Source organism: Octopus bimaculoides, chromosome 7 (assembly GCF_046866305.1).
Source record: "Octopus bimaculoides isolate indiv1 chromosome 7, ASM4686630v1, whole genome shotgun sequence".
Lineage (NCBI taxonomy): Eukaryota > Metazoa > Mollusca > Cephalopoda > Octopoda > Octopodidae > Octopus > Octopus bimaculoides.
This window is the reverse complement of record NC_142934.1, coordinates 22,004,104-22,026,603: the sequence shown is the minus strand read 5'-3', so window position 1 is coordinate 22,026,603 and position 22,500 is coordinate 22,004,104. Positions and strand designations below refer to the sequence as shown.

Below are 22,500 nucleotides of genomic sequence, written 5' to 3'. Positions count from 1 at the left end.
ATCATTTCGAGCCACTCACCCAATGAGTATTTCTACCAAATTTGGTGAAAATCCTTTCAGCTGTTTTCCAGTAATTTTGCAAACACACAGACAAAGACGAGTGATTACAAAACCCAGCTTTCGTTTACGCACACAGGATAATAATAACTTATGGATGGAAATCCATAGGCGTTATTAATGCATCACAACATATGTTTCTGCACCCCACATGTGCATTAAGTAACAATATTTCATGTTCATAAGATATTACTTAAGATTACTCTTTATATTTATGAATCTGAAATTTTTTCCTCAAGCTCCATTTCAGTGTAAGTATGTCTTCAGTTCACCTGAAGAACATATGATGCATTGATAAAACCTATGAATTTCCATCTGCAAATTATTATTGCAATTGTTATAATTACCATAAGCTGAAAGAAGTTCTATGTGTATTACCATATCATTGGATTATCCTGGGAGATGGGACTGACTGGTGGTAGCTGGCGACAAGATGCATAGGAGCTTTTAAGAGCATGTTCTGAGTTTTTTGCCCAAACCAAACTAAATGGATATACACTCGTCAGATTTTTGTCTTCATGCAATATGATCTAACACAGAGAGCAGAGATATTGACTCAAGTTTTGCAAAAAGCTTGGTGATACTCAAGCTCAAACCATCCAGAGGATTCGGCAGGCCTTTGGTGAAGTTGCCATAGACAAAACTCACATCAAAGAATGGAACAACCACTTCAAATATGCTTGTACCTCGGTGGAAAGCCGGGCATGCTCAGGCAGGCCAGTCAGAAGCAAAAAAGAGGAGTCAACTGAGAAGGTTCAGTGAATAGTCATTGAAGACTGTTGTGCACAAAATGGAAATATGTACAGGATCAGTGCATTCCATTTTAATGGAGGATTTCTGTGTAAATGGAGAGTGTCAATGAAATTCATCTCCAAGGTGCTGGCAGAGCAGCAGAAGCAATTCTGCAAGGAAATCACTCAGGACATGCTAGACTGTAAAGCATGACACAGACTTCATGAAGACCATCATCACTAGTGATGAGACATGGGTCATTGGTCGCTACTCAATGTGTTCAGTCATCTTGTGTGAAAATGAAAAACTGAAAAGAGCGCACATGTTTGTACTCTAGATGTAACAGCTGGGAACCTGTGATGGCCTACTGGCATGAAACCCAAAGGATTTTGCCCATGCAGCATGTTTTGGAAGGAAAAAATAAAGACAGATACTTTTTGAATACATCTCGTATATGTGTATGTGTGTACGTATGTGTGTATAGAGACGGGACAGAGAGGAAAAGAGAGCAAGAAAGAAAGAGAGGGAGGGAGAGAGGCCCAAGCACCCTCAAGTACTAGACAAATCCTTAAATGCAATGATATTTTACTCTATTTATTTTATTTCATTGCATTTCATTTTATTTCCTTGGAAAATATCAAAACTTTCTAAATAAACCAAGGAACAACTCCTTCATTTCTTCTGTACAGTTAGGTATAGCTTCCTTTTGGTTCTGTCATATTTTGCCCCACCTTATTCTCACCATTCTTTAATCACCATTCTCTCTTGTCTTCAGCAAGCCCTCTTCTATTTCTCTGTATTCCACTTATAACTCTTTCTTCTTGCTGTTGCTGTGTCTAGCCAATATCCTTACCAATAATCCTCATATAGCTGTTTATCGCTCTCTCGCTGACTATCACTTCTTCAATTTCTCTGTTTCTTTCTCTCTTACGTCTATCACCCTCTTGCACCTTCCAACCCATTCTTCCTTTACTCTCTTTCACTCTTCTAACTTTCTCTCTCTCTCTGGCCCTCTTCCCACCCACTTGTGTGGGGGAACACAGAGATAAGGCTGGGTATAAGGAACTCTCTTTAGTTTTGCAAATGACAACAGCATAAACATCTTCCATACAACTACAATCACTATAAAGCCATCAGCGCCGTCATCATCATTATCCATAACAAGCAGAACAAAAACAAAAAGAAATACGTAAATAACATCAAAAACAGCAGCAGCAGCAGCAGCAACAACAACGGCAGCAGAAGCAACAGCAAGAACAACAAAATTAATTAGTGCTATATTAGCTCAGCTGATAGCATACAACAATATATATCATATTGATTGCATCAGAAATATTCATCATAATCATCATCACACTCATAATAATCAACATCATCAAAAACATAAGTCAACGTCGTCGTTACCACTGCTGCCGCCACAACGATGATCATCACAAACATATAGAAATAGATCAAAAATAAAAACAAATACATAAGCCTTAATATAAATAGTTTTGTCCCACAACTACCACCACCACCAAGAGCATAAGCACCACTATCGCTACCACTGCTGCAATAATAAGCACCAACACTACTACTACTACTACTACTACTACGTATACAATGCATAAAATGCAATGCAATCAAAGTGTTTTGATATGAGATGGTGGTGGTGGTTGGAGGAGTCACAAATGGACAATTAATTAATAGGTTTTTGATTAGCAATTAGGCTGTGATTAAAGACATACATACACACAAGGCATAAATAGAGACAGACACATACAGGTATGTGTGTGTGTGTGTGTGTGTGTGTGCACTATGTATGTATATATATATATATATATATATATATATATATATGATATATATACACTGTATATATGCATATACAACACACATACATGTATATATGTAAATATGTATGTGTGTGTGTTTGTGTGTATGTATGTGTGTGTGTGTATGTATATATATATATATATATATATATATATATATATATATATATGTATAAATGTTGTATAGGGGTGGGCACTCTCATGGTAAACCTACAAACTCCAACATAAATATAAACATATCAACTTCAGATTATTTCTAAACATAACACTGACTACAACCTGGCTTTATCTTTGTTTTTAAGTCTGTATTGTTGGAAGTGAAAACAAAACAGACCCTGATTATAGTTTGATAGTGAAAGTACAGGATTATTATGAAAATAATTTACCATTTTGGTGGATGGATGGCACTCATCTGGGATACTTGGAGTATATGGCATATACATATTGTATCTATGTACATATGCATATGTTTGTGTGTGAGTAAACACACACACACACACACACATCCATATTCTGAATAAAAACATATGCATTTCATATTAAATATTCCAGTATTTGATGTTCAGTTTGAATTTCTGATTGAACCTGCATTCAGCTAGCTAAACGAAAACCGAAATGACGGGGAAAGTAACTATATAATGTTGTGTGTGTGTGTGTGTGTGTGTGTGTGTGTGTATATATATATATATATATATATATATATATATATAAAGTAGTTGTATACTGTCAACTTAACGTGACAGTCCCAATAAGGGAATATACTACTGCTATTTAGCCCTAGGAAGCTGGACCGCTTCCTGTCGGCCTTGACACATTTCCTGTGTCCTTATGTTTGCGAGGGGGAGACAAACTCCTCCACCTAGCCCAGCCTGTATTCAGGGACATGTTTCTGAGATTTTGTTCGTCATCAGCCTGAGGGTAAAGAACCAAGTTTCATGAACTCATCGATGAAAATCCACTGTCACATATAGAAAAATTAATAAGTAAAAGCACAATAAATAAGTATAATATATATATATATATAAACCATGCCAAAAAAGACACAGGGTCTCAACACAGCCCTCCAGCTTGTTGGATTCTGGTATGCCATCCAACTAGTGCCAACATGGAAGATAAAAATTAATGATAATGTTGATGGTGTATGTGTGTGTCTATATATATATATATATATATATATATATATATATATATATATATATATATATATATATATATATATATATATATAGAGAGAGAGAGAGAGAGAGAGAGAGAGAGACACACACACACACACACACACATGTATACATTCACATACATACAATTTCTTTCCTCCTCAAAATATTCTCATCACTTTCCTAACTGCAGTTCTTCCTTGATACCACTTATTTTTCTTACTACCTAGAACCATTTCACTTCCTATCCACCCGTCATCCATTAATACTATTCTTTGCACCCACACTTTCATTGATCACCCACCTCCACTGAGTCAACAACTATCCTCCCCTACCACCTCATCATGTACTACACCTGCCCCTCTCGTTCCTACCCACTCTCGTATTTTACTTGTCATCATCCTTCTCCTGTCTACCACTTCCTTGTTAATATTCTGCTGTTCAGTACTGTCAGTCAACACCTACTCTCATCCCTATCACTCTCTCGCTCCATTTGATCATCCCCAACCTCTCTTCTAAAATGTGAGAAATCAACAAACAATATATACACAAATTGTACTTAACAGCTGTTTCATTAAGATAAACACCATTAAAATGTATAATTACATTAAAGTGGTACTTGATTAATTGAAATTAATGTAATTTAAATCAAATATAAAAATAGCATTTACCTAAATCATTGGAGATATGTTAATCAGAAAACCAATTAGACAGACAGACATATAGATGTAATATAAACAACTGTATTTGAGTTTAATGTTTTTTAAAGGACTTTTTCATTATTTCCTTATTAATGCTTATGAATACATAAGCATTAATAGGGAACATTATCTTACATTCCTAGATATTCTTGGTCTTATCTTTTTTGGAATGAAGTGCTTATTGTTGTTGTTTAAACCCAGGTCAGCCTTATGAAAGACATTCTATACATTACCATTTCAATAATAATGATGATAGTGGCATAGTTTATCTAAGGATATGTGATCAAAGGCCTTGCACCCCACCAAAAAAAAAAAATGCTTTAAAAACAAGAGAAAAATGTGTTGTAGTTGAAATTTAGCTGGTGTTTCTAGTAGGTCTCTTGACTTCACAGAGACTCCCTTATTGGCTCAGCTGCAATGAAGTGATTGTTAGGGGTGAATGTTATTGCTGTTTTATTGCAGAGGTAAGAAACACAAAGATCATCTTATGTTTAATGAGGATGTAGTTAATTGCCAGCTTTTTGAAAGTATATATGTATTTCAGCCATGTAACCACATGCGCTGTTTGTGAAATTTTTCCTTCTCTGGACTTTTCTGTTTCCCTTTCAGATGAAGACCAATGCTCAGAAATTTACAAACCCACTATTTTTACCACCTATACTGAGCATCAAACTGATATATTCTCGCTCAGAGTAAAAGGCAGACTGTATGACGTATGTATACGAACCGTCATGCTACATGGCAGTGAAACATGGGCCGTGACTGCTGAGGACATGTGTAAGCTCGCAAGAAACGAAGCCAGTATGCTTCGATGGATGTGTAATGTCAGTGTGCATACTCGACAGAGTGTAAGTCCTTTGAGAGAAAAGTTAGACCTAAGAAGCATCAGTTGTGGTGTGCAAGAGAGACGATTGCGCTGGTATGGGCATGTGGCAAGAATGGATGAGGATAGCTGTGTGAAAAAGTGCCACACCCTAGTGGTTGAGGGAAACTGTGGAAGAGGTAGACCCAGCGAGGTCGTTGTCAGTGCTGCTTGACTGGCTCCTGTGCAGGTGGCATGTAAAAAACACCATTTTGAGCGTGCATGTTGCCAGTACCGCCTGACTGGTCCTCGTGCCAGTGGCATGTAAAAGCACCCACTACACTCTCGGAGTGGTTGGCGTTAAGAAGGGCATCCAGCTGTAGAAACTGCCAGATCAGATTGGAGCCTGGTGCAGCCATCCGGTTCACCAGTCAAATCGTTCAACCCATGCTAGCATAGAAAGCGGACGTTAAACGATGATGGTGATGATGACATATATACATATATATATATATACACAAACATATATATATACATATATATGTACATATATATATATATATATATATATATATACACATATATATAGGAGTATATGTATATGTGTATATATATATGGGAGAATATATATATATGTGTGTGTGTGTTTATATATACAAACACAGATGCACATATATATTGATATTCAGATATATTATATAACAATAAGATAAATAACAGCTGACACAAATATATATATTGCTACCATTCCTCCCATTCACATACCCAAATGTGTGTATGTGTGTGTGTGTGTATGTGTGTGTGTTTCTGTGTGTGTCTATATATCACATAGATATATTTATTTTTTACATACACACACATTATCACGATCTTCATCTTAAACTATATAAACTACAAGAACATGTATATTATCAAGACTCTTGACGTCAATCGCATATGCACCACCTTCACCGCCACTACAATCAACGCCACCACCCTTACTACCGTTACTACCACTACTACTACTGATGTCATTACTATCACTACTACTACCACCATAAGTAGTACCCCCCTCCCACCAATCACTAATACCACTACCAACAGCGTCAATTGCACCACAACCGTTTGTCATTATCTTTTCCAACAATGCCAACATCAATGAGGGAGTCGAGTCAATGAGGGAGTTGAACCAATGAGTGGATCAAACCAATAACGAAGTCAGACCAATGAGGGAGTCAAACAAATGAGGGAGTCAAGGCTATGAGGTAGTCACAGCAATAAGGGAGTCAAAGCAATGAGGGAGTCAAGGCTATGAGGTAGTCACAGCAATAAGGGAGTCACAGCAATGAGGGAATCAAGGCTGTGAGGTAGTCACAGCAATAAGGGAGTCAAAGCAATGAGGGAATCAAAGGACTGACAAAGTCAAAGCAACGAGGGAACTGAACCAGTAAGAGAGGTGATTCAACAAGGAATCCTCTACATGGTTGTTTGACTTGCTAGAATTAGCAACCGAATTTCCTTCAAATTAATTAGCAAACTAATCTACAATAAATTGTTTTGCTTTTATTTTATTTTATTCTGAAGGACCTGAATTCTCATGATCTTTAAGTTTGATATGGTGAGACCAATGAGAGAAATAATGCACCAGCTGGGCCTGTGCTAAAAGAAAGAAAGATAATAACAACTGGTTCAAGGGACTGTAAATTTCTGAGAATCCAAGAGATCATCCTGTGAGCTACACTAACTTTTTTATTGATATAAGCAGCTCGCCAATTGAAGTTGCTGTTGGCAAGTTATTCTTAAGTCTCTGATATTGTTAAACACCATGAGAGAGTCTCCAAATGAAAGAGAATACAACTGTTTAAGTACATCCTCTTTCCCAAAGTGGATCAACTCAAATTACTCCTTGTTTAGCAATAAGATTGTTAAATTTTGTCCATTAATTTACAGAATGTAGGTCATATTAGAGTTTTTATCTGGTTATCTTTTCTGTTGTCAATAACTTTCTGAAGCTTAGAGCCATCTGTATCCATTTATATTCTAATGTGTTTGATGACATTTTTAATGTTGTTTACATAAAGCATGAATAAGAAGCTAGAATTAACACAGTAATGCAACCACTTCAGCATTTGTTCCTGAGAAGAAGTTGGACAAAAGCCAAACTCACAATCTTCAATTTAGTTTCCATGTCTATTCTCACCTATATTCATGGAAGTTGGGTAATTACTGAGAAAGTAGAATGGCAAATACACATGGCCAAAATAGGATTCCTCAGAGGGCCCCTGAAGTAATGTTACTCACCAGGGTACGAAGCTCGGAGTTCATGGAAATTCCCCAGGTCAAGCTGTTACTTCTCCGCATTCAGAGATCACAGCACCGATGCTATAGACATGTGATTAGAATATCGCAGGAAAGAAACACAAGATGGATTTTACAAGCCAAGCCAACCAGCAGGAAGTCAAAGGGTAAACCAAGAACAACATGGTGGGATAATATTCGCAGTCTAGGCTGGTAATGCTTGGGAATTCAGCTGGAAAGTCTGATGATGGTTGTTTCTGATAAGACCCTATAAAGGAGTATATGAGGACTCTACCCCAACAACCCTCCCAGAAATAGTGTGGGGAGTGGGGAGTGGGGAGATGGATAGATGAATGAAGTGATGTGGACCCAACACAGAGTGACATAAGAGCCAAACCAATAAATTATGCTGGGCTTGAGTGGATTCAGTTGGTCACATGTTTGGTCAAACATACCAGGAAAAACTAAATCCAGTGCAGTATATGCTATCTTTTACTTTCTACTTGTTTTAGTCATTAGACTGTGGCCATACTAGGGCATCACCTTGAAGAACTTTTAGTCAAATGAATCAACCCCAATCCCATGGCGTTGTGGGTCCTGTCAAATCATTTGACTTAGGGCAGCATGGGCAAACAGACATTAAATGAAGATGATGATGATGATGATGAACAACGATGATGATGATGCTATATTGCCACATACATATATATATATATATATATATATAATTACAGGGAGAGAGGTGAGAGACAGAGAGACAGACAGATTAAGCCAAGTGGAGAGAAAGAGAAAGAGAGAGAGAAAGAGAGAAATAGTTACACAAACAAAAAGACAGACAGACAGACACACAAGGTTAGACTGATAGACAGGCAAACAGGTAGATGGACAGATAATAAGAGACATTCCTTCAAGAATGCAAGATGTTTTCTTCTGGTAAGAATTTCCATTTGGAAAATACCAGAACTGTCTTTGTGAAGTAGCAGCAGCAACAACAACAACAACACTAAATAACAGCAGTGACAACATCAACCACAACAACAACAATAAGAACTGCAGTAACAACAACCGCAGCAGCTGTAACAGCATAGATTTGGAAATGTGTGTGTGTGTGTGTGTGTGTGTTTGGGGTTGCTTGCAGGAGTAGTGCACAGAGGAGGAGGGAGAGGATATCAGGGACAATAACTGTGTTTATGATAATGATAATGATGATTGTTACTGCCAGATCAAGAAGGGATAAGATTAAAAGGAGTAATGATGGTGATGATGATGATAACAATAAAGATAATGGTGGTGATGATGATGATTATAATAACGACACGACAATGATAATGGTGATGACAATGATGACTAATGATAATGATGATAGTGATGTCAATAATGATGATGATGACAGTTCTGATGGTGATAGTGGTGATGATGAGGATGATGATGATGATGATGGTGGTGGTGGTGACAAAGAAGAGAAATAGCTTTCCCATCCCCCCACCGTCTGAATCCTACTAATCAATACTACACACCCACACACGATACAATCTGAGCCAAGTCACTTTTGTAGTATCAGCAACATCAATATCACCATCACTATCATCATCATTACCATTGTCATCATCGTCATCATCATCATCATCATCATCATCATCACCATTCACTACAAAAAGCAGCATCAATAACTTTCGAGATTTTATGGTTATTTATGGAAATACAATTTATTATTCATGAGAAAATGACTCAACACAACAAAAACAACAACAAGCATTTGCATAATAGTAATAATGATAATAATAATCCTTTCTACTATAGGCACAAGGTCTGAAATTGGGGGGGGGGTCACTCGATTACATTAATGCCAGTGCTCAATTAGTACTTCTTTCATTAAAGGCCAAATCTGAACTTGGCTGAATTTGAACTCAGAACATAAATGACTGGATGAAATGCCGTTAAGCATTTTGTCTGGCATGCCAATAATTCTGTCTTAAAATGGTTTAAATTTTGGCACAATGCCAGAAATTTTAGAGGGTTAGTTGATTACATCATCATCAGGGAGGGGACTAGTTGATTACATTGACCCCCCCCCCCCCCCAGAATTTCACTGGTACTTAATTTATTGACCCCGAAAGGATGAAAAGCAAAGTCAACCTCGGTGGAATTTGAACTCAAAACGTAGCGACAGGTGAAATACTACTAAGCATTCCATCTAGCATGCTAACAATTCTGCCAGATCCCCACCGTAATAGTAATAATAATAATAATAATAATAATAATAATAATAATAAATGCCCAGATGCAGTATCAAGCAGTGGCTCTCATGGCTTCTGATTTTAATTGATTGGAAGTGTTATCATGTACATTGTTTTGTCTTGGTATAAAAGATGGGCTACAGCAAATATTCTGCTTAATACCACAGATTTACTTGTCAGTTGTTTGATCTTAACCAGTTGAGCATGTCTCTTGGTGGCTGACGATATGTGCATCTCTGATCATGAGCAGAAGTAGTGGGGGAGCATCATAGCCATATGTTGAGAGGAATTCTTAGGGGTTTGAATAATTCACCTTTGGAAACATGGGTGTTTTGCTCAACATCCTTAAACAAACCTTATTCAGGGTCCTTTTGAGCGGGATGGGCTACCCGACCTGAAGAAAATTCTAACTGGGCCCCATCTGCGAGGTCATGCACTGTTTATCTTGATATGAGATCACCATGTCGCGCATGTATGGTTGTGATGCATGTGCCTGGTGTACCCTTATCAGACGGGTAGTCATGATGGGTATATTGGGCTTCGTATATTTTACCCCAGTGTCACTTTGATGGCACTGCTCTCTCACTCAATAATAATAATAATAATAATCCTTTCTATCATAGGCACAAGGCCTGAAATTTTAGGGGAGGAGACTAGTTGATTACATTGGCTCCCAGAATTTCACTGGTACTTAATTTATTGACTCCAAAAGGCTGAAAGGCAAAGTTGACCTCGGCAGGAATTGAACTCAAAACGTAGCAACAGGTGAAATACTACTAAGCATTTCATCCAGCGTGTTAACAATACTGCCATCCTGCCACTTTTTAATAATGATTTCACATTAGCAATTTCAGGGGAGCAGGTAAGATGATTACATCGACCCCAGCACTCAACAGCTACTGAAAGGGTGAAAGGCAAAAATTGACCACAGCAGAATTTGAACCCAGAATGTTAAGACAGGTGAACTACCACCTCGCATTTTGTCTGGCACAGTAATGATTCTGCCAGCTTGCTGCCTGTTCAAATTTTCTCATGGAGTTAAAACAAAAGAGGATGATAATTCCTTAGAAAGACAGGACCTCACAGCCCTACACTGATCATGTTATGATGATCATGCTAGTGGTGGTTTCATGATAGTTGTGATGGTGGTGGTGGTGGTGGTGGTGTTGGTGACAGTGGTGGTGTAGGTGCTGTTGGTGGTGCTCTTGGAGGTGTTGGTAAAGGTGGTTTTGGTGGTAATATGATGTTAGTATTAGTGGTGGAGGACATGATACTAGTGTTATGATGGTTGTGTTGTGATGATGATGATTACATTGGTGGTGATGGTGTTGGTGTTAATTGTGTTGTCTTGTTGCAGTTAGATGATAATGATAATGATGATGATGATAATGATGACAGCAACAGGCACAATGATGGCAATGATGATGATGATGATGACGATAAAGATGATGACAATGAATTATTAAGATAAACTGCTGCTCTATTGCGGGTTGTTCTGGTGTGTACCAGGGATAGACAAGGCCTTTAATTTTTGGTACTGTTAACTGAATGTCACGGTATGTCCAAATATAGATAACATTTGGGAGAAGGGGAAGATATGAAGAAAATCAAATACACGAGCACACACAAACATGAGCAGCTTATATATGCATATGTAAATGAAAACACACACACATACACACACGTGTGTGTGTGTGTGTGTGTGTGTGTGTGTGTGTGTGTATATATATATATATATATATATATATATATATATATATATATATATATATAGATATAGATATATACATGCAGGAGTAAGTGTAAGGATAAGCAAGTTAGGCAGGTTGATATACAAAGGATATTTAATACATTAAATACAAAAGATTTATACATGTTTAGATATATATACATATGTTTATATATATATATATATATATATATATATATATATATATATATATGGGAGAATTTACGAAAAAAACAACAGACGAAGACAGGTAGTGTAAACAACAAATGGATGTATTAGTTTAACGCTCGGGAATAGAGAAAGTCTTTGACGTTTCGAGCCTGCGCTTTTCAATTGAAAGAAATACAGAAAGAAATAAGGAGAGAAACAAGGAGAAAAAAAATATAAATGTAGTGGTCAGCGATCTATCATGGCGAATGCACACACACAAGATATATGTATATAGATATATGTGTGTGTGTGTGCGTGCGTGCATTTAAAAAAAATTCTTTTACTTGTTTCAGCCATTACACTTGCAGCCAGGCTTTGCCATTGCCTTGAAGGGCTTAGTCAAACAAATCGACCCCAGAACTTTTTTTTTTCTTTCTTTATAAGCCTGGTACTTATTCAATTGGTCACTTTTACAGGGATATAAACAAATCAATACTAGCTGTCAAGCAATGATGGGGGACAAACACAAAGAAATATACACACACACATGTATATGTGTGTGTATATATATATATATATATATATATATATATATATATATATATATATATATATACGTAGTCCTTTAGGGCCCTTGCTGGTGCCTTGTAAAAAGCACATGAGTTGACGCCACATAAAAAAGCACCCAGCACATTCTGTAAAGTGGTTGGCATTAGGAAAGGCTTCCAGCTGTAGAAATCATGTCAAAACAGACAACTGGAGTCTGGTGCAGTTCTCCAGCTGACCAGCTCCTGTCAAACTGTCCAATCCATGCCAGCATAGAAAACAGACATTAAATGATGATGATGATGATGATGATGATGATGATAATAATGATGGCACTAATGACAGGCCCCTTTCAGTTTCTGTCTATCAAATCCGCTCACAAGGCTTTGGTCGACTTGAGGCTATTGTAAAAGACACTTACCCAAGGTACCACGAAATGGGACCAAACCCAGAACCTTACTGGTATTTGTAAACTTGGAATTCTAGTAGAAGACATGAAGACATTTGCACAAGGTGCCATAGAGTAGGAATGCAGGCCAAAGTCCCACGAGTTGCCAAGTGAAAATCTTAAACTACACAACCATATGTGTACCTATTCTCTTAATAATTGCTAAAAGTCACAGCAATTGGCTCCTGCAGCTTGGGACGTCACTTTGTATAATTTGCAAGATATCAAAGCTGATGACATGACAGCTGAAACTTATATAGGTGTTGTACCACATTTTTTGTTGATGTCTGCTGTGACTTAGACTGAAACAACAGAGGTATTGTAGTCAGTCTTTGAAGTGACATATGTTATTGTGGATGTTGTAGTAGTCGGTATTAACCAGTCAGTGTTTACAAAGCCTTGCTTGACACACAAGGCAGTATGAGATAAAATCCCAGTAAAATTTTAATGGTTGAACAAACCTTGTTCTTTTCTTTCTTTTTATCACCACCACAATTGCTGTCGCCAACACCACCATCACCATCATCAGCAGCAGCAGTAGCACAAATGCCACCACCACCACCACCATTGCCACCAGACATCTTCCTCCTACAGCCACCCACACCACCACACTTTGTCAATAAGAGCAAACAATTAACCCAGTGAATAGGAAAAGTGCACACACGGTCACATGATGTGTGACAGATGACCAGATTTAACAATAATAACAATAGCAACAAAGATGACAACAATGACAGCAACAAAGCAACAATGGTGCTTCTGCTTGGCTGGTCGACCTGCTAGAACAAGCAGTCAAATCCTCCTCAAATAACACACTGCTGCCTTCAAAGAAACAAAAAGACCAGTCACCTCCACCACCACCACCACCACCACCACAACTGTCATTGTCGTCGTCACCATCATCATCATCATCATTATCGTCGTCATTATCATCATTGTCCATCATCGTCATCATCATCATTGTTGTTATTTTAATGTCCCCTTTTCCACATGAGTTGCATGAAATTTTTTGAGATGCAGTTTCTATGATTGAATGTCCTTCCTGTTGCCAGTTCTCACCCGTTTCAAAATAAGGTAATATTTTCCCCTACAACCAGACATGTTTTCATGGAAGATTGAAAATTAATGACACTGCTTGTATAATGGTGACACTTGTTTACAACTATCATGTCTAATATCAAGACAAGGAAACAGTAACATGCATGCACGTACACACAGTAGGCGGCGAGCTGGCAGAAATGTTAGCACGCCGGGTGAAATGCTTAGCGGTATTTCGTCTGCCGCTACATTCTGAGTTCAAATTCCGCCGAGGTCGACTTTGCCTTTCATCCTTTCGGGGTCGATTACATAAGTACCAGTTACGCACTGGGGTCGATATAATCGACTTAATCCGTTTGTCTGTCTTTGTTTGTCCCCTCTGTGTGTAGCCCCTTGTGGGTAGTAAAGAAATAACACGCATACACACACACACACACACGCACACATGCACACACACACACACGATGGGCTTTTTTCAGATTCCGCCTACCAAATCCACTCACAAGACTTTGGTAAACTCAGAACTATAATAGAATAACGCTGGCCCAAGGTACCACACAGTGGAACCATGGCTGTCTTAACAGCATTATAGGCCTCCAGGCAAATCAATGCATGGGGCCCTATAGTATCTATTTACTGAGAGCAAGCCACAGCATACATAGATGAGAATTGGGCCCTTACTTGGAAACGAGTGAGGATTAGTGACAGGAAGAGCATCCAGTCACAGAAAGTTCACCTCAACAAAAATTTAGTCCAATCTATGTAAGCTTGGAAAATTAATGATGATGATTATATATATATATACATATATATGTAAGTATGTATAATATATATACGTCCAACCCATGCTAGTATGAAAAACAGAGGTTAAATGATGGTGTGATGGTGTGCGTGTGTGTGTGTGTGTGTGTGTGTGTGTGTGTGTGTGTGTGTGTGTGTGTGTGTGTGTGTGTATGCATGTCTGTGTATACACCCACACACAATTTCAATGAAAAATATACCAAAATATTTTAAGAGGCAAACAAAAATCCATTTCATTATTCACACACACACACACACACACACACACACACACACACACACACACACACACACACACACACACACACTATAATTTTCATTCTAAGTCATTAACATTGTGATAAAAACATAAAAGCCCAAAGAAATTTTTCAGAATTTCTTATTTTTAAATATAAAGTGGTTACTCATTCTGTAATAGCCTTCTTTATCTTTTGGTAGGTTTTATAAATAAGTATGATTATTTTTGGTTGTGACTATCAGCTGGTAGTTAACTTCAATGCGGTCTTGACAAATAGCACTTAACTTCAATATGGCCTTGTCACATGACAGCTAACTTTAGTGTGACCTTACCAGTCAGCAGATAACTTTAATATGGCCTTGTCTGATAGCAGTTATCTTCAATGTGGCCTTGCCACATGCCAGTTAAATTCAATGAGAGCATGTCAGATGTGGCAGTTGACTTCATAGTGGCCTCATTGTATAGCAGTTAACATCAAGCAGTCAACTTCAATGTGGCCTTGTCATATAGCAGTTAACTTCAATGTGGCCTTGCCAGATGGCAGTTAACTTCATGTGAGCATGTCTGATGGCAGTAATCTCCAATGTGGCCTTGCCAGATGGCAGTTAAATTCAATGAGAACATGTCAGATAGCAATTAACTTCATAGTGGCCCTATCATATAGCAGTTAACATCAAGCAGTAAATTTCAATGTGAGCTCGTCAGATGGCAGTTGACTTCAATGTGGCCTTCTCAGATGATTGTGGCCTTGCCAGAAGGCAGTTAACTTTTAATGTAGCCTTGTCCAATAATAGTTAATTTCAATGTGTTCTCCTAACATAAAAAAATTCCTCACATCTGTACTAACCTGTTGAAAAAACTTTCCGAAGATTATATGTTTTCAAGCCTTTAGGATGCAGTTTGAGTGAGATTTGCCCTCTAGCACAGTAGTTCCCAACCTGTAGTCTGGTGATCCACAAAGGTAGTACTTGTGGGGTCTAGGAACATGTTAAGCTGACAGACTTTTCAATACCCTGGGGTCCATAGAAAAACTCATCTAAATAAAAGAGATCTTTGGTAATGAAAAGGTTGGAAACCACTGCTCTAGCAGGTCCAGCAAGAGGCCTCCTTATTGGCTTGCTATAGTACCAGTTAACTACTGGGTAGATTTAAACATATTTTGAATGGTGAAAGCAAAGAGGTTGGTTCAAAACTTATTTCTTTGTCAGTGCATAATGATGTTTGATTTTTCATTTCTGCATACTTGTCCATTTGTTTGTAGTTGTTGTTCTTATTACTATTATTGTTGTAGGTACTATAGCTGTTGTTACTGTTGTAGATGCCACTATTGTTGTTGCTGAATCATTTCGTCACAACGATTATTCATCCTTTATTGTGAGTCATGTGACATGTGAAAGAGAGATAGATAGAGAGAGAGAGAGACTAAAAGTGAGCAAATGTGTAGAAAGCAAGAGAGGGAGAAATAGGGTGAGAGGGATGAAGAGAAGAAAGAAAATAATGTGAACAAGATGGAGAATGAGGTAGAAAAGAGACAGACAGGAAAGAGAGCTTTGAGTGAAATTAACATGCAAGTGGCTGAGCACTCCACAGACACATGTACCCTTCTCGTAGCTCTCAGGGAGATTCAGCGTGACACAGAGTGACAAGGCTGGCCCTTTGAAATACAGGTACTACTCATTTTTGCCAGCAACGTGAAATAAAGTGTCTCGCTGAAGGACACAACGCGTCACTGGGAATTGAACTAGCGACTTTACGATCGTGAGCCAAATGCCCAAACCACTAAGCCACGCGCCTTCACTATGTATACATACATACATATACATACATATATATATATATATATATATATATATATATATATATATATATATATATATATATATATATATATATTTATATATATACACATATATATACATTTATATATATATACATATATATACATTTATATATATATACATATATATACATTTATATATATATACATATATATACATTTATATACATACACATATATATATACATATATATACATATATACATATATATACATATATACATATATATACATACATATATACATACATATATACATATATATATACATACATATATGCATATACATATACATTTTTACATATACATATATACATATATATATATTTACATATACACATACACACATATATATACATATATATGCATATATATATATACATATCTCTAACCTCATCTCTGTTTCTTCCTCCATTGTTATCTAATTAATTAAAGACATACCAGCGAAAACCACGAGTTTCCCATTGTTATTATATCCATTTTCTTCTATATATATATATATACATACACATATGCATACATATATATAAATATATGTATATACATATATATACATACATATATACATGTGTGTGTGTGTGTGTATATGTATATATATATACATATATACATGTGTGTGTGTGTATATGTATATATATATATATATATATATATAATGTATATTGTATGTATATATATATATATATATATATAATGTATATATATATATATATATATATATATATAATGTATATTGTATGTATATATATATATATATATATATATATATATATATATATATACACACACACATATAGAATGTATATATGTGTATGTATATATGTGTGTGTGTGTGTGTGTGTGTGTGTGTGTATGTATATATGTGTGTGTGTGTACATGTATAGACTTAGAAACAGACAGGCAAACAGAGAAAGCATGCTTGCAAGAATAAATGACTGAATGAGAACAAAAAGTAAGAGGAAGAGAAATATTGTAAAAAGAAAACTGATCACAAGAAATATTATATGAGAGAGAGGGTAAGAGAGACGGTGAGAGGGGGAGGGAGGGAGAGAGAGAGAGATAGATAGATAGACAGATACATAATTAGGTGGAGAAATAGAGTGTGGAACTGATGGAAAGGGGAAAGTAATAGAGAGAATATATAGAGAGAAGAATCTCTGGTGCTAAACCCATATTTCGAAGTCACAGCATCAGTGACCAATAATAACAGTTACTGAGTGGGTTGATTGGTTGTTTGGTTGAGTTGGCGGCTTGGTCAGTCGGTGGCCGGTTGGTTGGTTTGTTGGCTGTTGGTCAGGTGACAGGAAACTTGGGAACTCCTCATTGCTATTGCCTTGCGACATACAGCTTAGTACAAATCTCAGTTAATCACTATATTATAGACGTGTATTTTTAGATTTTGTACAACCACATAGAGGGAGTTCTTGTCACTTATCAGCCTGGATAATATCAGTCGATAAATTTTTGCTTCGCTATGGGAGACTCCACCGCATTTGTATTTAGTATGCAAAATGCTTTCCTGAGGTATTTTCTCGTCTGCCATATTGAGATTCTCAAAATCGAGATCACTACACCTCTTCTATCTAATTCTTTTACTCTTTTACTCTTTTATTTGTTTCAGTCATTTGATTGTGGCCATGCTGGAGCACCACCTTTAGTCGAGCAAATCGACCCCGGGACTTATTCTTTGTAAGCCTAGTACTTATTCTATCGGTCTCTTTTTGCCAAACCGCTAAGTTACAGGGACATAAACACACCAGCATTGGTTGTCAAGCGATGTTGGGGGGAACAAACACAGACACACAAACATATACACACACACATACATATATATATACATACATATATACATATATACGACGGGCTTCCTTCAGTTTCTGTCTACCAAATCCACTCACAAGGCTTTGGTCGGCCTGAGGCTATAGTAGAAGACACTTGCCCATGGTGCCACGCAGTGGGACTGAACCCGGAACCATGTGGTTGGTAAGCAAGCTACTTACCACACAGCCACTCCTACGCCTATGGTTTGGTGAGGACAGTGTGAGAAAGGTCTCATTTCAAAGTTGATACGTGCAGTTCCAGTCTACTTAGCTGAAAATTAGTGCCAGTCAAGTGTTGGTGCAGTCCTCTCTCTTGCCCTCCCCCTCCCCCTCCATCCATCTCTCCTCCTCCTTCCAGCTGTCACATCCTTGATGCTCCACTGGCATCAAGAATGTAACAGCTGGTGGTCTTTGGTGTGTCTCCAGTGAGGGTGATGTAATTTCACCCCATACTCTAAAACAGGGCCTTAGGCTCAATTCAGATGGCTATGTGAAACTGCAGGAGACTGTGGTCAAACTCTGACTGGAGATGGATGCTGCTGAAAGACAATATGTGTGTTAGCAAAATTTGGCTCTTTGCTCTACCTCCAGAAAGGCTGTTGGAGAATTTCTATGACTTTACCAGCTCCAATTTCTGGTCTCCTAATTCCTCTGATTGCAATCCCATAAGTTACTATATGTGGGGCCTGGTTGAGAAACACACCAATTATTCTGTCTGTAACACCAGGGCCAAGCTGGTGGCCAAGATCAAAGAAGTGTTCAAAGGCTTTCCCAGGGTAACAGTAACAGGTGGCTACTTTAAGGACCATGAATGATCATGGGATTGCACCTAGAAAGTTACCCTCTGAGGCACAAGTCTGGGCAAGGTTGTTTATGGAAGACAAGTAATTGTCTATGCATGCCAGCCTCCCCTCTGCATGCCACTGATGTTATCCAAGGGAAAGGCAAAGACCGATACAGCTTGGCACCAGTCATGTCGCAACTCATTTCTACAGCTGAGTGAACTGGAGTAAGATGAAATAAAGTATCTTGCACAACATGAAGCCTGGTCCGGGAATCGAACTCACAACCTCATGATCGTAAGCTCGATGCTCTAACCACTGAGCCATGCGCCTTCATATATATGTATATGTGTGTATATATATATATATATATATATATATATCATCATCATCATCGTTTAACGTCTGCTTTCCATGCTAGCATGGGTTGGACGATTTGACTGAGGACTGGTGAACCAGATGGCTACACCAGGCTCCAATCTGATTTGGCAGAGTTTCTACAGCTGGATGCCCTTCCTAATGCCAACCACTCAGAGAGTGTAGTGGGTGCTTTTACGTGTCACCGGCACGAAGGCCAGTCAGGCGGTACTGGCAACGGCCACGCTCAAAATGGTGTATTTTATGTGCCACCTGCACAAGAGCCAGTCCAGGGGCACTGGCAACGATCTCGCCCGAAAGTCCTTACACATGCCGTGGGCACAAGTGCCAGAAAGGTGACGCTGGGCACAGGTGCCATCACGATATATATATATATATATATATATACATATATATATATATATATATATATATATATATATATATATATATATTCATATACATGTATGCAGAAAGAGTGAGAGAGAGAGAGTGTGAAGAGTGACAGTGTCAGCTGTTCTTTTACTTTAAAATCACCATGACCACCACCACTACTAAAACAGAACATATCACAACACATTACACAGGCAAGTAAAATACTGATGTTTAATCATCTTTTGGAAAAATCTTTGAGAGACAGAACAAAGTAATGGACTTCTTAAACAACAACAACAACATCCATGACATCAGGCAAAAGAAAACATGATGATGATTATGATGATGACAATAACAACGAAAATAGATCTGGAATGAAAGTATATGTACTGAACTGGAAGTGAAGGCAGTGTGTGTGTGTGTGTGTGTGTGTTTTTAAAATAAACAAATGCACACACAAACGTGTGTGATGTGTATGTGTATATACATACATACATACATACATACATACATATATATATATATATATATATATATATATATATATGTTGTTGTACTTGGGGATGGTCATATTGCCAGTTTAGCCAATAAAAACACACGCACTGTATATTTGGTGTTAATTTTTTTTTTTTTTCAGCTTTATATTACATTAATCTTAATCTTAATCTTATTTCGGCCAGAGTTCTTTCGTCACACTTCTGTGACCTCATCAGTGGTCCTTTGTTTCCTTCTTTCTTATGTGTGTCTCACCTTGCTAACTATCGGCCCTTGCAAAACAAATATATATATATATATATATACTCTTTACTCTTTTACTTGTTTCAGTCATTTGACTGCGGCCATGCTGGAGCCCCGCCTTTAGTCGAGCAAATCGACCCCAGGACTTATTCTTTGTAAGCCTAGTACTTATTCTATCAGTCTCTTATGCTGAACCGCTAAGTGACGGGGACATAAACACACCAGCATCGTTTGTCAAACAATGCTAGGGGGACAAACACAGACACACAAACACACACACACAAACACACACACACAAACACACACACACACACACATATATATATATATATATATATATACATATATACGACAGGCTTCTTTCAGTTTCCGTCTATCAAATCCACTCACAAGGCTTTGGTCGGCCCGAGGCTATAGTAGAAGACATTTGCCCAAGATGCCACGCAGTGGGACTGAACCCGGAACCATGTGGTTGGTAAGCAAGCTACTTACCACACAGCCATTCCTGCACCTATATTTATATATATATATAGTAAATTCAAAAATACGAAGAACAAACCCATATATATATATATTTATGCATACACATACACACACATACAATACAGACTGATAAAATTTATAGTAGTAGTGTGTGTTTTTAAAAAAAAGAGGGAATATCTGAATGGAGCTGAGACAGATGTAAAGACAAGTGTATAGATAAAAGATAGAAATGGTAGGTGGGAGAGGGAGTGAAAGAGAGAGGAATATAGGAAGAGAAAGAGAGGGATGGAAAGAGAAAGAATTAGAGAGTTAAGGAGAGAGACAGAGGTAGACAGACAGATATTTGTCTATAGATAGATATACAGATAGATAGATAGATAGATAGATAGATAGATAGATAGATAGATAGATAGATAGATATACAGATAGATAGATATACAGATAGATATACATATAGATAGATAGACAGATAGATATACATATAGATAGATATACAGATAGATAGATAGATAGATAGATAGAAAGGGAGAAGGAGAAAGAAAAGGAAAGCATAAGGAGAGAGAGAGAAAGGAAGATGGAGGAAATGAAAGAGAGAGAAAGAGAGGAATACAAAAATAGAGAAAAAGAAAAAGTGAGAAAGAAAGAGAGAGACAGGCAGGCAGACAGACAGACAGACAGATCACAAGAATCAAAGGAAAAAAAGAAAAAGTTATACAAATAGAATGAAAGAGAATGCTTGCAAATATGCGTGTGTGTGTGCGTGCACCTGTGTATGTATGTGCGTGTGTGTGCGAGTGTCTACGTGTAGGTGTTTACAGACACTTGAATTAACTGGTGGTTTTGTCAGACAACAGAATAAGTGATCGATAAACAATAGGCTACATCCATTCTGAAGAGGCAAACGCAGTCCACCCGCACAAAAGGTGGCCAACCACTTGGCTTTCAATTGCTTATACAAACATATGTGCAATACACATATACACACACACATGTATATATATGTGCATATATATATGTGTGTGTGTATCTATATACATATATGTGCATGTGTATGTGTGTATATATATATATATATATATATATATATACCGGAGTAAGCACATGAAATATGCAACAAAGTGGAAAAAAGAGTACTCAAATACCAGAGGTAGAGTAATATGCTTTATTTAAAAGCAGCAGAAAATATAACAAAAAAACCGTTACTCTGAGTTTCACGTTCATTGGACAATATAAGCATATATACATATACACACGCATATACATATATATATATATACACATATATATGCATATATGGGTACAGGATGTCACCAACAGTAAACTACATGAAATACGAAAATAGATGTATTAGTTTAACGCTCAGGAAGTAAAAAAGTCTTTAACGT

The 22,500-nt window shown here is 37.4% G+C and overlaps 1 protein-coding gene across 3 annotated transcripts in view; it reads right to left on the bottom strand.

Annotated features, from left to right (window-relative positions):
- The window catches only part of LOC106879533 (TBC1 domain family member 4), a 203,185-nt gene that overhangs the window by 154,060 nt on the left and 26,625 nt on the right, over nt 1-22,500 (bottom strand). Inside the window, exon 1 of one of the 3 annotated variants that reach the window (XM_089354976.1) lies at nt 12,621-12,843. The exons of the other annotated variants lie outside the window; for them this stretch is intronic. Coding sequence (XP_089211102.1) covers nt 12,621-12,719 — 99 coding nt within the window. The 5' untranslated portion in view covers nt 12,720-12,843. Of the gene's footprint in view, nt 1-12,620; nt 12,844-22,500 lie in introns of those variants that run through there. 3 annotated transcript variants of the gene reach the window in all.